We start from the raw sequence: 14,619 nt of genomic DNA on the forward strand, positions 1-14,619 counted from the left end.
ATATTATTACATTTTCAATTCATTTGAACAGATGGACACATTTTGTTTCAGCTCTTTGTAAATGCGTTTGTTTGCAGACCTAGCACTGATTTAAACAATCACATACCGCATGCAGACATGACACACTGAGCTTGCATCCTGCCAGCTTTGTGTCGACTCCATAAGCACAGGCCCCCGCAAGCTTACATTACACAGCCAGCGAATTGTGCTTTTGCTTCCACAGTTTGTCTGAAACCCAGACAAACACACAGACGCAGGCGGAGTGTCTATTCTTACCCCTGTGTGGCAGGGCGATTTGTATGAGTCAGACAATGAGTGGTCATTTGTCCCAACATGCCCCTTTTTTGTGGCCTAAAAATATGACCTAATCTGCCTAATAAAAAAAGCACCTCTTTGTGCTCATCAGTGTCTAGTGTAGTGCACTACAAGTAACGTGCATCGCATAATTGGATTACTTTTTGAAAGTACCAAGTTTATATTTTCACTGAGTTTGTCACAATGAATCACGGGATTGATTGCTCCACGAAAGATACATGAAGTGATACCTCAGAATTTGTTCAAACAAAGCATCTAAGGAAGCAACATAATTAAGTTGTCTACTTTCGCATTTGAAGTGTGCTAATGATGCCGTAAACAGCTTCATATGAAGGGAACTCATTGGTCATTAAAAATTACATCTCTACCCATAAAAGTAACCATGAAATGCAATATAATCTGTCTGGTGGGTGCCTGGTGTCGTCTCACCTCATCTTTGATGTCTTCTTGTTGCTGTGCAGTGAAGATCTCCATGGCTCCCATGAGTCTCATCATAAGTTCATCCACTGTCGTGTTGCCTTCAACATACAAACAGAAAATAAACAATAATCAGATTGGGTGGAGTCATTTCATTTAGCATTTTTATTGTACTTGTAATGTTCATATTAAAATGTAAAACTTGATTACTACTGAATACTATGAACGCATTAATGCTAAAAAGAAATACAACCTCAAATTATGAATCCATCCATCTTTATCTATCTATAATATCCATCCATCCAGACTTTTTGGTAACACTAAGTACATTCAAATGATCAGAACTGTTGTGCAATTTTGATCTGGTAGACCTTGCGCAAGATCTGCTACCAACAGTACAGTTTAATTTGAAGTTCATTTATATTTTACCTTGAATGACATTTAAAACTTCATTTGATGTCCGTTTGCCCATGACAATTAGGAGTAATGGGAACTGGTCAGTCTTGTACATCCGGATGGTCTGTGCAACAACACTGCCAAAGTGCCTTGTACACATCGTGAGTAGTCTAGAAAGAGAGAGAGAAAGAGAGAGTCAGTAATTTGAGTGGACAGTGGACAGACAGCCAGTGGAACTCCACTGAACAATCACTGAGCTTAATAAGAGTACACAGCTCATTATATTAACAGACTTTAAAACCAATTCTGCTCTCCGCTCGGAGAATGGTTCTTCTCCAAACAATCCCCTGGTTTAAATTAGTATTCGGCTCCTGCCACACCGAATTTGATAGGGCAGAGAGGATTTCTTATTCCATTACAAAGACAGAACTTTAAATTAACGTTTCGCTGAAGGAAAAGGGTAGCAGGCAGACTCTGAGAGCTCGCAGTAAATGTCATAATATTAATGAATTGCTATAGAGCAAATGCAAATATAGATTAGCTTCTCTCTTCTTTTAATAACATCAGCTTTAATAACTGGAAAGTAAAATAGAGGAGAGATGGAACACACTATAGTGAGGGGCCATGGCCGGCGCGGAAAAGAGAAATTGGAGATTTTTTTTTTCCCACATCAATTTTCACCCTATTATCAGAGAACTATTAAAAAAAGTTGGTTCTGAGGAGATGAGCGAGCACTTTATGGACTCAAGGTATTTTCAGACCAGTATACTGCCTATAATTTCTGAAATAAAATCCCATTTCCATGGAATACTGTATTCCCAATTAAAAGCACTCTATCTGACCTTCCAATGCGATGAATAAAGCAGAGGTCATTTCAACCGTTATCTCATTCTTGACTTATTTGATACATTTCTAGAGTTAGTCAAGTTAAAATATTTTTCACACAACATGGGTATTTTGCACTAATGCAAAACGTGGCATATTACGGTTTCATACTCCCTACATTTCACATATAATTAATAAAATAGTAGGCAGTATACGATACATACTGCACAGTAGCAGAAAGCATTAAGCTGGCATTATATTCTGAAGACAATCAAGGGAGGGGAAAAAAGTTCCCTTGAAACATAGTTGTGTTTACCAATGTCTCAAAGTTCTTTCAGGGTGTGTTCACACTTGGCAGGTTTGGTTAGTTTAAAACAAACCCTGGTGCGATCGCTCTGTTAGTGCGGTTCATTTGAATAAGTATGAATGCGAGAATGCTGTCATCCGAACCCTGGTGCGCACCACCTTAAAAGGTGGGTCTTGGTCCACTTCCAAAAGAAATCTGGTGCGGTCCCTTTTAAATATATCTTTATATAAATATTTAGATATTAAAATTATATTAATACAAAACATGAGTTTCTGCATCACTTATGTTTTAAATACTTTTTTTTTTTTATGTTTGTGCCAAAACACCCCTGACTTATTTTAGCTGGCCTGTCACATGAGTATGAGAAGCGAGAATGGCAGAAAGGAAATGTAGTTTAGTGTGGTGAACATTATTTTGAAAAATCACATAACTATTTAAGAAATAATAAAACTGTAACAAAAAGTATTGGTATTGTATCAAATTAAAAAAGTTTGGTATTGCCCATCCCTAAAACCTAACACGAACCATATAATGCTCTAATTAATAAACTTAGGGTAACCTACAAAAAAACAGAGTGCCAACTAACAGCATGAGAATACGGTGTGTTTGTGTGTATGAGTATGTCAGGGTATAAGGATGTGGGATTGTGTGTGTGTGCGTTTCTGTTGGCATTATGAATAGCCAACTAAAAGGACAACAGGCCAGCTATCTTCAGTGTAACTTGTAGTGCAGTATTACAGATGATTCTGTAGAACCGCTTCACTGACAAAAAAATGAAACCTCATACAAATAACACTTGTGTTTCCAGAGGTCCCATCAGGCATTGCAGTTGGTAGTTCATTGTCACATCAGTGATGCGTAAAAAAATCTTGAAGAATGTTAAGAGTTTTCAAAGGACCTCGGGGGAGTTATTTTTTATTTTCTAGTTAGTAACACCAGGTGTTTCAAGCATCTCGTCAAGGACGGCTTCATAATTGGAGTGACAAGCTCTCGTCTCCTCATCCCTTGCTCACGTCACACTCGAGTGTGTGAACCGTAATATTTCCCCATGGCTTGAACTGAGAGGTGTGGCACAGTATCAGACCATCTGCTAGGGCCACAGGGCGTGCACTGCTCTTTCCCTGAGAAAAAAGTTTCTTGATCAAAATGATCATGATACTAAAACTATGCAAAGACACAATTGCACGGCAACAACATAGAAAAGAATGAAAAGAATTTTCCTGGTGTTTCTAAATACTTCTGATGGCACATCATATGAAAACACATTTTTTTCATCGTCTTCACTCAAAGTCTACCAGATTTTTTTTTACATTTTATCATAGACAAGGCAAAACTTTGATAGTCTGATTGATTAGAAAGGGAATAGCACACTCGTCCGACAAGTCACATGATTTTGAGGTATTATTTATGTCTGTAGCAAAACAGGAAAAGTTACCCACCAAAATTGTATACTTTGTATTAGGGATATATTTTAACACTCTAACAGTATGTATTATCAATAGTCAAAAACATAGCATTGTTGACAGTGAGAAACATAGTTCAACAGTGCTTTGGGTGACCGAGTTCGACTCCCGGTTAGTGGCTCTTTCCAGCTCCAACTCCTGTCCGGCTTCCTGTCTCTTCTCAGTTGTGCTCTTAAATAAAGGCAGAAAGCCCCAAAACACTCACAAAAAAAGAATAATTAATAGTAACAATAACACTTTAAATACTATTATCTAATTCTATTATACTATTATTTAGTTTCTATATGAAGATATGCAAATGAAGAAAGTTTGTCTTTTTTATTTGACAGACAAAATTATATACATAAAATATAGGGTACCTCTAAAAAAAGTATTAAATATAAATATTGTCAGAATGAATAGCAACTTCTTTGATTTTCACCACTGTGAATAAATAAGCAATATGATTCGGCAGGATATAATGGATAAAAAAAACCCCAGAATGAATCGTATCTGCTAGAATGCACCATCAAATTGTGACCTGTAGCTTTCTCTTACTTATACCAGCAACAAAAAGCACCTGTAGCACCTGTGGGTGCTAATTACATTCACTCTAATTACATTTGGGCTCTGGATTAATGCACAATTATGCTGAGAGTCTATGTGATCGGTGTCAGCGCTTAGCGATTCACAGGCTTCATTCACAGAGGTAGCATTGAAAAACACTGCCAGTCACCATCCACAATCAGTTAGGCCTGGCTCTGGAGCGTGAGAATACGGTGTGGTGTGTATGTGTGTATGAGTATGTCAGGGTATAAGGATGTGGGATTTTGTGTGTGTGTGTGTGTGTGTGTGTGTGTCTCTGTTGGCATTATGAATAGCCCCAGATGTTGCCCGCCTTTAATCTGTGGTAGAAAGGCTCAGCTGGGGCAAAAAGCAGAAAGGGAGGGAGAGGGGTATAGAGGCCGGGCCGGACTGAAGGAGCCCCTGCAGAAGCAGGTCACTGGCTGGTCTTTCTCTCTCTGTCCGCTCCAGAGGGAGGCCTTTAGGGTGAAGCCTACTGGAAGGAAAAGTAGAGGCCTGCTCAGAAGCAAAGCCTGCTGGGACCAATCAAGAATCCATCTGCTGCCTGACCAGCTTCTCCTTCTTTCTCTCTGTTTATTTCCTTTTTTGGCCTTCCATCTTCATTTTGCTCGCTTCGTTTGCACATGAAGCAATCGGGGAAACATCTTCGCACAGTTTACTGAGAGTCTTGGAAACAAGCACTTTTGAAACAGGGCAGGATAGTTTTTTTCCCCTCGATCTTAATACTACATTAGGTGTATGTTTCTCTTATCTCTGAGGGCCAAAAAGTTGCAATTGACCAAAACCAAAACGTAAAACCCTCGTCACCTCCGTAACAGGCGTCCTGAAATGAAGACATTCTGAGGAGTGTGCTCTATGATGGCTGTGTGTCTAACTGACCCTTTAGTGGGGCAGATTAGTGCAGATTGCCCTACCGGGGCCTCAGTGAGCAAACACGACATCTTTTGTTAAAGCATTCTATGAGGAGAGAGTCAGGAGAGGAGAGAGGGGGAAGGGAGGAATGCCTCTCATTAAGAGATCATCCATTTTGAGTGTGAAAATGCTTCCGATCCACACCATTCTGTAAGGTTTGACAGCCATTGTAAGTGCATGCGATGAGAGAAATGAAAGTGCTACCTGGCTTTATTAGCTTCCTTAGAAACGTCCCAGGCCCATGTGATGAAGTTCTGGCTGAGATATGACACTATGGAGTCCGCACACATCATCTGAGAGCAAAACACGTTACTGAGGACACTCTCGTCGTTGTGGAGGTAGATGGCCAGCAGTTTTCTCTGAACAACAGAAACACACATATACAAACAGTTAGAGATAGGTAGAATCTTAATATGGATTAAGATTCTAGTTCTAGATTCTTAATGACTGTGGTTCCTTAACAATTCTATTAATAATTATTGAGTACTTTGGAAGAAGAAATATTTGGAAATCAGAAAAGTAATTCTTATTGTATTTGCTGCCAACAGCAGTTTATATCTAAACAGATAAAACAAATTTTATAAAATTATTTCAAAAAGGTTCTTACAAAGACTTTTAAATGTGGCACAGAAGTATATAATAATATAATTAACATAATATAGAATATTATATATAAAAATATTTTAATGTTTTAAAATGATATAAATATGAATGTATTCAGTTTAATTGGTGTATGCCCTTCAGAATATGCAAAAAATAATAATTTTAATGTATGTAAACTTTTGACCACATTATACTTGTATTTATTCATAATCTTTAGCTTGACACAACAAAATGTAGTATGAGATTCAATATTGGTGCACTGCAATAGTTGACTAGCAGTGCAGGAAACACTGTCAGAGTATTTTAGCTTGGTTATCAATTCATATCAGCGGAAGAATGCACACTTGAGAACTGTTAACAGATCCAAAAGTTTAAAATCTCATTTTCTCAATCCTTCAAATAGTTGCAAAGAATTTAAAGGAAGACATTCACCCAGCATGAAAACTGAAGCCTCAATGGTCATTTCACTATCTATGAAGCCAGAACCCATCTAATCCTGGCTCACTGATCCACCCTTATTTCATGATTCACCATCAGGCTTTCTGAGAGCTTTAAGGGCACTAATGCTTCACCAGGGTGAAACGAGCAGAAGACGACAGTGAGTGCCCTCCCTGCAATCCCTGAGCAAAGCAAACACCCAAACCAAATCAAACTGATGCAGGATAAATCAAACTTTCTCTGAAAAACGAACAAATCGCTTTATTTGTTTTGCATCAAATGCCAGTGCCCTCCTTCCATCGTCGCAGGTTAGCACAGAAAGGCGCCGCTGATGTCGAAGCACATCCAAATCCACAGATATTTACACCGTCAGATGTATGGCGCTTGTTCGCATAACCCAACAACTAATTAAAAAAAAAAAAAATAAGCACACCACCACAAACATGAAAGGTTTTGCCAGACAAGGCAGGGGAATAAAATCCACCGAATTACAGAACAACTCTGAACATTTCCTACAGCTCTGACCCCCGACAGTTCGTCGAATGCAGCAGGAGGGATTTCTCGACAGCCTGACGGAGGAAAAACAGAAAGCAAAGTGGGGAGAGAAGCAAAGTAGGGCGACAACGGAGGAGAGAAAGTTGGGCTCTATGGAGGTGTGTATGGATGGAGGACTGAAGGAGCGCTGCTGTGTTTGCACAGTGATTAAAGCTCTCGAATGAGCCGCATGGCCCCTGGCGGGAGAGAGCTCAGGCCTCTTTCACCGGTCCAATTCAAGGCCATGAAAAGATTAAACACTCACGCTGGGTAGACAAGCAAATGGGACCTGGAGAGATTTTACCCATCAAAAACTGAAAGGGGGGTGGATGAAAACGAGACATGAACTTTTTCCACTCCTCTCTTGCGGTCCGTCCTAAAACCGACGTGGCCGTTTCAGCACTAACTGAGCGTATTCGCTCCAAGCTGCGAAAACGTTTTGACCTTTTGAGGCCTCTAAGATTTCATTGAAGAGGTGGGGAGAAGCTACTCTCGCTAATAACAGTCTTTGGTCAGCTCCCTCATTCCACGCCCCTCCATTACCCACAGTCCTTCCTCTCTACTTTCATCCCATTGTTTTCTCTTCCTTTCTTTCCCTTTGTTTTGTTGGGCTTTTCTTAGCCTGCAGAAATTAGCACTCAGTCCAAATTACTGGGTCTGTTCTGGGGAAGAAACTGACCCAAAAGCTCTTTCTGTCAACTCAACTCGTCCCCCACCTGCTCGGGACAAGAATCCCTGAAATGGCGAAGAGGAAAGGGAGAGGAACATGGGAGAAGAGGACAGAGAGGGAGGTGGGTAGAGGGAAAGAGAAAGCTGATCTGTCATGTGAGTGGGACAGCACTAGCTTTCACACAGTTGTCAGAAAGTGAGGAATTCCCAGGCTAACTTTGGACATGTGAGTCAGTGTTGTAGTAGAACACAAAGACAAAGTGTGTTTACCTGCTAATTGAAGGCCTATTCACATCAAGCATTGATGACATTTTGGCACGTAAAACGGATTTTAAAATGAAACAATGCATGTCTTTGTACTCCTCTACATGAATCTAAACAATAATAGTCATTATTCAGATATTAAGCCAATTTTTTTTAAATAGATATCGAAATTTGGAGGACAACAGAAATTTAATATCAAACTTGATGCGAACAAGACTAAATTCACCTAGTCAAGGGCTCAAGGCAAGCTAACCACATTAAGCAAAGAGTTTGAAAAAGCATAAAACTGTTCTAACACAATTACATTGCAACTTTAATAAACAGCTATCAAAAGGTAATTTGGACCAATGAGATTTCACAGTGGGTGGAGTTACCAGTTAAATACCACCGAAATAGAAATAAAGCAAGCAAAATGTCCTGATGTTAGCATCACGTTATCTTAGGATGTAAGAAGCAGCTAGTTTTGTCTAATTATATCTATAGACTGAATAAATATGATGATTTTGGGAGTTTTCACAAAACACATTCTGTTGGTGGCTTCACCTGCACGTCTGTGAGAGTTACACTAGTTACACAGACAGACATACGTCTCTTTTAAAAGCATTGTGAAAGGATGTTTTTAATTACAGGCGATGTGTATGTGCTGGAGGGGGAGAGATGGAGAAAATGATCATCCTCTTTTGGCTGTAGGAAAGCAAACAATGGGAAATGAGGAGTTCATATTACTGCTCACTCTGACCTGTAGCGGAGTGCTTTAACAGATGGCATTTACAATACTATGAGAGATTCTCCCACAAAAACTTAACAATCCAGTAATAATAATAATCTCATTGCATAATTAGAGTTTAACTTTAGGAGCTGCCTTGTATATGCAATACAACTCTTAAAGGGCCAGTCCAGTCATTCATTTCTCATCCTCATGTCATTCCAAACCCATATGACTTTTCTTTCTTCCAGTGAACAAAAAAGTTAAAAAATATTTTGATTTTTCTCTCATGTTCATAATGCAGTTTACTTCAAATTTTAAAAAGGATGCAAAAGCATCATAAAGGTGTTTTTTTCAACTCATGCACTATATTCTAAGTCTTCTGATAGTTTTGAGATGAACAGAATGAAATTTAATTCCTTTTTATATATTAAATTATAATAGTAATTTTAATATTCCCCTCCAGTGAGCAAGTGAACCATTAGGATTAGATCATTGATCACTGAATTGTCAAGAAAAGATTTGATTCACAAGAAAAATTACTTTATGAATGGGACATTGTTACTTCTCTCAAAGATTTGCCATTGAGAGATATTGGTATTATATGGCTTAGAATATAATATCTAAATCGAATGGACCATTTTGTGATACTTTTCTGGTTGCTTTTGGGTCCTTTTTAAAGCTTGAAAGCTTCAGTGCTCATTCAATTGAATGGAAAAGAGTGAGCACTGCATAAAAAAAACTATTTTGTGTTCAGTGGAATAAAAACAGGTTTAGAACAAAACAAGGTGAGTAAAATGATTTTTCATTTTTGCATGAACTATTCCCCTTTAAAAGACCTAAACGTTGATGCTCATTAAGCAACATGTAAAACACCATCAATGTTGTGTTAAAAGTAGGGCTGTCAAAAGATTAATCGCGATTAATCGCATCCAAAATAAAAGTTTGTGTTTACATAATATATGTGTGTGTACTCTGTATAATTATTTTGTATATATAAATACACACACATGCATGTATATATTTAAGAAATATTTGCATACATATACTGTATATATTTATATATAATTTATATTATATATAAATATAATTTTTTTATATATAAATTACACATTTTATACAAAATATATACAAGCATGTGTTCGTATTTATATATACAAATTTAATTATACACAGTACACACACATATATTATTTAAACACAAACTTTTATTTTGGATGCGATTAATCGCGATTAATCTTTTGACAGCCCTAGTTAAAAGGTAAAAAGAACTACTAACACATTAGTGAATTATTTCGATCAATGTTTAAAGACAACAGTCAATTTTCCTCATTTCCCCTGTTAGCATAGTAGCATCAACAAGGTGAAGGGTGTCAGAAAACATCTCTTTTATTGCAGGCCGAAAAATCGCTTCGTCACGGAGGCCCCACCATAAAGCTCATGCATGAAAAACCCATGAAGGGCGCAGAGGAGCTATGAATTTTGATGGGCATCTTTGTGCGGGTGGCAGAGGAGGGTTAGCATGATTAGCTGGATGTTAAGGGGATTTGTGATGAGGGGATTTATGTGTGCTGATGGGTGGCCTGACTCAAGAGTCTTCCGCTGATCCTCCGGATGAACTCCAGGGCCCCCGGCATTTTCATTAAGGACGGATTGGGAGCATCTCCCACTCCAGAAACACTTCATCACATGTAGTGTTTTACTTAGTGATTAGCCTCTCAGGGCTACGAGACAGGGGCACAAGTGCCCTCAGAAAAATCCATCCCAGACATGCACACGTGAACATGAAACATAAATAACGTTCACTTAACGAGAAGTCCAGCTGACTGAAGGGTGGTGAACGCTGGCTCAACCAATGGCGGGAGTAGCGGGATTATCTAGTTTGAGATAGCATTTGAGAAACAAATTATTTTTGTATCTTGGTGTTAGTGGGCAGAAATTTCATCATCTTGAACTAATACCGCAAATTAGTGCACTAAAAAAAAATATAATTTGGGACTCTGCAGGCCTGGAACAACATTCCCAGTAGACCTCTCCCCCCATTTTTAGAAAACCTCCCACACTTTTGGGGAGGTAAAAAGTACTTTTAATGACGCATGCCTTAAATGTGTCCCATTAAATCTTTCCTTAATATAAATCCTCTGGCTGAAACCCAAAAGGAAACTGCAACTGCAAATAACATACTAGAGAAGCGCACATGGATAATGTATGACCCGTGAAGAAAAACACTGACTGTCTGCATGAGAGGAACACAGCAGGTCATCTCTTCTTCTTACGTTAGTTTGTTTTTACTGACACACTGAACTGTCTCCTCAGGGGAGAGCGGCGGCCATATTGTGCCTGTGCTGAGAAGAGGAGGAGATCAGCTGGGCTGCAGGCAGGAAGCCATTCCAGCCCGCTCCTCATGCTCAAAACCCCCTGAACATCTTGCTGCATCCTCCCAGTCTAATAAGACTGTAATCCACACAAGCTGTCAGTTGATACAAGCCTCCTTATGAGGACACAGCGGGAAAACCAGCACAAAGCTGTTCTAAATAAAGCTTCAGCTGTTCAAATGGGAAACGGAAATTTGATGGGGATTTATCATGACGGGGGGCCAGTCCTGCCAATCAAACCTTTAGCGTTGTTTATACCTGTGAGTATGACACTCAGAAGAAATGCTGGAGACATGACCTGGCTCAGGTCATTTCCTGATCTCACCTCCTACTGTTTTCCCTATCATTTACAGTACCACCTCCGACTGTCAATTCAATTCAGTTCAATTCTAAAATAAAATAATAATTTAGAATTAAATAAAATTAAAATAAATGTAATAAATAAAATACACTTAATAAAATGTATTCAAAATCATGATAGAAATGATGCATTTATTGATGGGTACATTTTGGAGTTCAGTATATACTCACATCTCTGGCTTTGCCGTAAAAGGCCTCTTGAGATGCTGCTTCCAAGGTGCCGATGTAGAACACAGGATGGCAATCGCCATATCTACAAAACACACAAAGCAAACCTCAGTGTGCTGATTCTGAGTAAATAGCAAATATCAGAGTAGCTAGTTTCAAACATTAAAGCACTTCTTCAAAACAAGCAGTGCTGGAAAAATGTGTACACAAGACACCACACACTGAACTACAAAGAAACGCAGCATATGTTTGGTTTTCTTTAGTGAAATTGGATTACAAATGTTACTTTGTCCAGAGATCTCACCTTCTAGAAAATTCAGCAGTAAAGTGCAGTAAGGCATCACCCTCATTTTCACTGTTCTCTGGCACTGAGGGAAGATGAAGGAATACATCAAAATAGATCCTTATGGTCAGCCTCAAATGAAATGACACTATAACTTACTCATCGGAGACTTTCGACAAGTCGAGCTTCCCATGCCAAAGATCTCGGATTCGTCTACACCAAATTCAGGTGCATCCTCGAAATCATCCCCCTCACTGTCACTGACCATGTGGACATCTGTGCACTGTAACACACACATGTTGTGTTTCATGTTTTATGGGGATTTTCTAAAGACATAATGATTTTTATACAGTACAAGCTATATATTCTGTCCCCTAACCCTAGCCCTAAACCTACCCATCACAGAAAACTTTCTGCATTTTTACATTTTTAAAAGACATCGCTTAGTATGATTTATAAGCCGTTTTCCTCGTGGGGAGCAAACAATTTCCCCACTAGGACAAGGATTTCGGATATTCCCATGTTTGTAACGTAGGGTTTACCTGAACCACAAACACGCAAAGGCAATTTGTTAAGAAACACTTAGTATGCCAAAAACTAGAGATGCACAATATATCTGTAACCATTACCAATAAATGATAAGAGGAAAAGGTCTAATACCAAAGGTAGTTTGACAAGAGACTAAAACTAAGAAATTAAAAGGAGAAGCAGTGCTTTATGGGTTAACATGAGGTCAGACTAATATTTTTTAAATGACAACAAGTAATTTGCGTTCTTCATAGAGTGGTCTCTTAGGCTGTCCCTAAAACATGGGTTTTCTCTATAGATCACAGGGCTTTTGCTTTTCATGCCCCAAAATTGTACAATTCTCTTCCATCTGACATTAGGGAAATACCTGGGTATTTACAGTCTAAAACCTTTTTATTTTAGGATGGCTTTTAATTGACTTTATTGTTGCTTTTGTGTTTATTATGGATGTTTTTAATTTGCAGTTGTTGTTTTTCTTCACCACGCTTTGAGAAAGCTACTTTTAAAGGCGCTATATAAAACAAAGTTTTTATTATTATTATTAATAATAATAATAATAATAATAATAAATGTATTTATAGGTATTTCTAAAATAAATACCTAAAAACATTCAGGGAATTAGAGTGCGAGAAATATATAAATATTTATTATTAACATATCATATCATATATATATATATTATCGAATATTACATTACAGAGTTATGAATAAACACATTTAAAAAGTAAATATGCCTTTTGAGATTTGTTTTTATGCAAGGTTACAAAATTACTCAAATCTTTTTTTACTGTACATCAAAATGTTAATTTAATCCTAATTTCTAATCCTAATTTCACTTAATGTGAAAGGCATGCGTGTTTAAAATCAGGCGAAATGGAAAAGATATATAATGTTGGCAATAAGAAAAGCAAGCAGCAGCAATTTCAAAATTTTATATCAGTGTAACTCCATAAAAATATAATAATAATAATAATAATAATTCATAAAATAATTCCCATTTTAATTCCACATTGGGGACCAAACCTAGTATGAATAGTACAGAGAATGTAATAGTTGCAAATCTGTTGAAAGGTTGCCATCAGCCTTGAAATGCAGGGGCAAGTCTGGCTGCAGTGTTACGCCTGGCAACTCGACAGCGATCATTGTGCCCACTACATGTTACTTCATCAATTCAGAACAGGACTTCATTTCTATTCCAACAACGAATCTTTCATTAAAGATAAAATCCATTTTGGCTGAGTGGAGCGATCTAATTAAAAATCCCACAAAACATTAGAATGGCCAAAAGTGGCACCACATGCTGGCTTTCAATATGTTGAAAAGCTAAAAACAAAAACAGCAGTAATGAAATGTATAAATGTAAATATAAATGATGAGAGAAACATAATGGTCTTCTATACAAGTGAAAGACATTAGGTATGACTGTTTGTGCATTGTAGTGTTGTTGTTGATGTCTGTTCTGCTTTACCTCGTCTGTCTGGTCCACCGTGAGCGCAGAGGAAGATCTTCTGCACACAGTCAGGTGGTGGCAGGGGTAGCTGATACCACTGACGGCCAGAGTCATCTGCACAATCACAAAACAGCTTTATTAGACATTTTAAAGCAGTGGATCTCAATCTGAATCTCAATTTTGAATTCAAGGCCCCTCTATTGTCCACAACAATATTTGAATATTGATGTATATTTGTTATAACAATAACCCAATACTAGAAATATCATCTTTTTTTGTTGTTTAGGCTTATTTTAATGTTTGTTTCGTCTTATTTTAAATAATCCCCCCGGTTGAGAAACACCATTTTATAGTTTTTTACAACCTTATAGTTTTTATAGTTATAATTGTATATAGGCCTCTATATATATATATATATATATATATATATATATATATATATATATATATATATATATATATATATATATATATATATATAATTATAAGCTAGAGATAATTAACTTTGGCTCTCATTCATATATATATATATATATATATATATAGAGGCCGTATATATATATATATATATGAAGAGTTCAGATGCAAAAGCCTCTAAGTGCCATCTGAAATTTGAATTATTTTTATCAAGCTCGTATATTTAAGTTCAGTAATTTCACTTAAAAGATAATTAATAGGTAATTTGCATTGCCATTTAAGTGAAATTACTGAACTTAAATATACGAGCTTGATAAAAATGATCATTCTAGAAGTAAATTTCAGATGGCACTTAGAGGCTTTTGCATCTGAACTCTTCATATATATATATATATATAATTATTATTATCATTTGTAGGACAGGACATAGTAAGACAAAATATATGAGGACAACACCATTTTTGTTGTATGTTGAAAGATACACCGCATTGTTGTTCATGAAAAGACCACTGCTTGAAATTATTTGAAGTCGTCATTGCTAACTTTAATGAAGTTCATTTTGGGATTGGAACATCATAAGTATATGCCAATGATGGCAGAATTTTTGGGTGAACTATTCCTTTAA

The 14,619-nt window shown here is 37.3% G+C and overlaps 1 protein-coding gene across 2 annotated transcripts in view; it reads right to left on the reverse strand.

Moving 5' to 3' along the window:
- The window catches only part of faf1 (Fas (TNFRSF6) associated factor 1), a 76,916-nt gene that overhangs the window by 16,880 nt on the left and 45,417 nt on the right, over positions 1-14,619 (reverse strand). For both annotated transcript variants that reach the window (XM_081349406.1, XM_081349405.1), the window contains exons 9-15: positions 13,596-13,691; positions 11,759-11,882; positions 11,621-11,684; positions 11,320-11,401; positions 5,404-5,558; positions 1,162-1,298; positions 745-833 (exon numbers count right to left, since the gene is read on the reverse strand). In XM_081349406.1, coding sequence (XP_081205532.1) covers positions 745-833; positions 1,162-1,298; positions 5,404-5,558; positions 11,320-11,401; positions 11,621-11,684; positions 11,759-11,882; positions 13,596-13,691 — 747 coding nt within the window. The remainder of the gene's footprint in view (positions 1-744; positions 834-1,161; positions 1,299-5,403; positions 5,559-11,319; positions 11,402-11,620; positions 11,685-11,758; positions 11,883-13,595; positions 13,692-14,619) is intronic.

This window comes from Scardinius erythrophthalmus (assembly GCF_964197995.2).
Source record: "Scardinius erythrophthalmus genome assembly, chromosome: 20".
NCBI classification, from domain to species: domain Eukaryota; kingdom Metazoa; phylum Chordata; class Actinopteri; order Cypriniformes; family Leuciscidae; genus Scardinius; species Scardinius erythrophthalmus.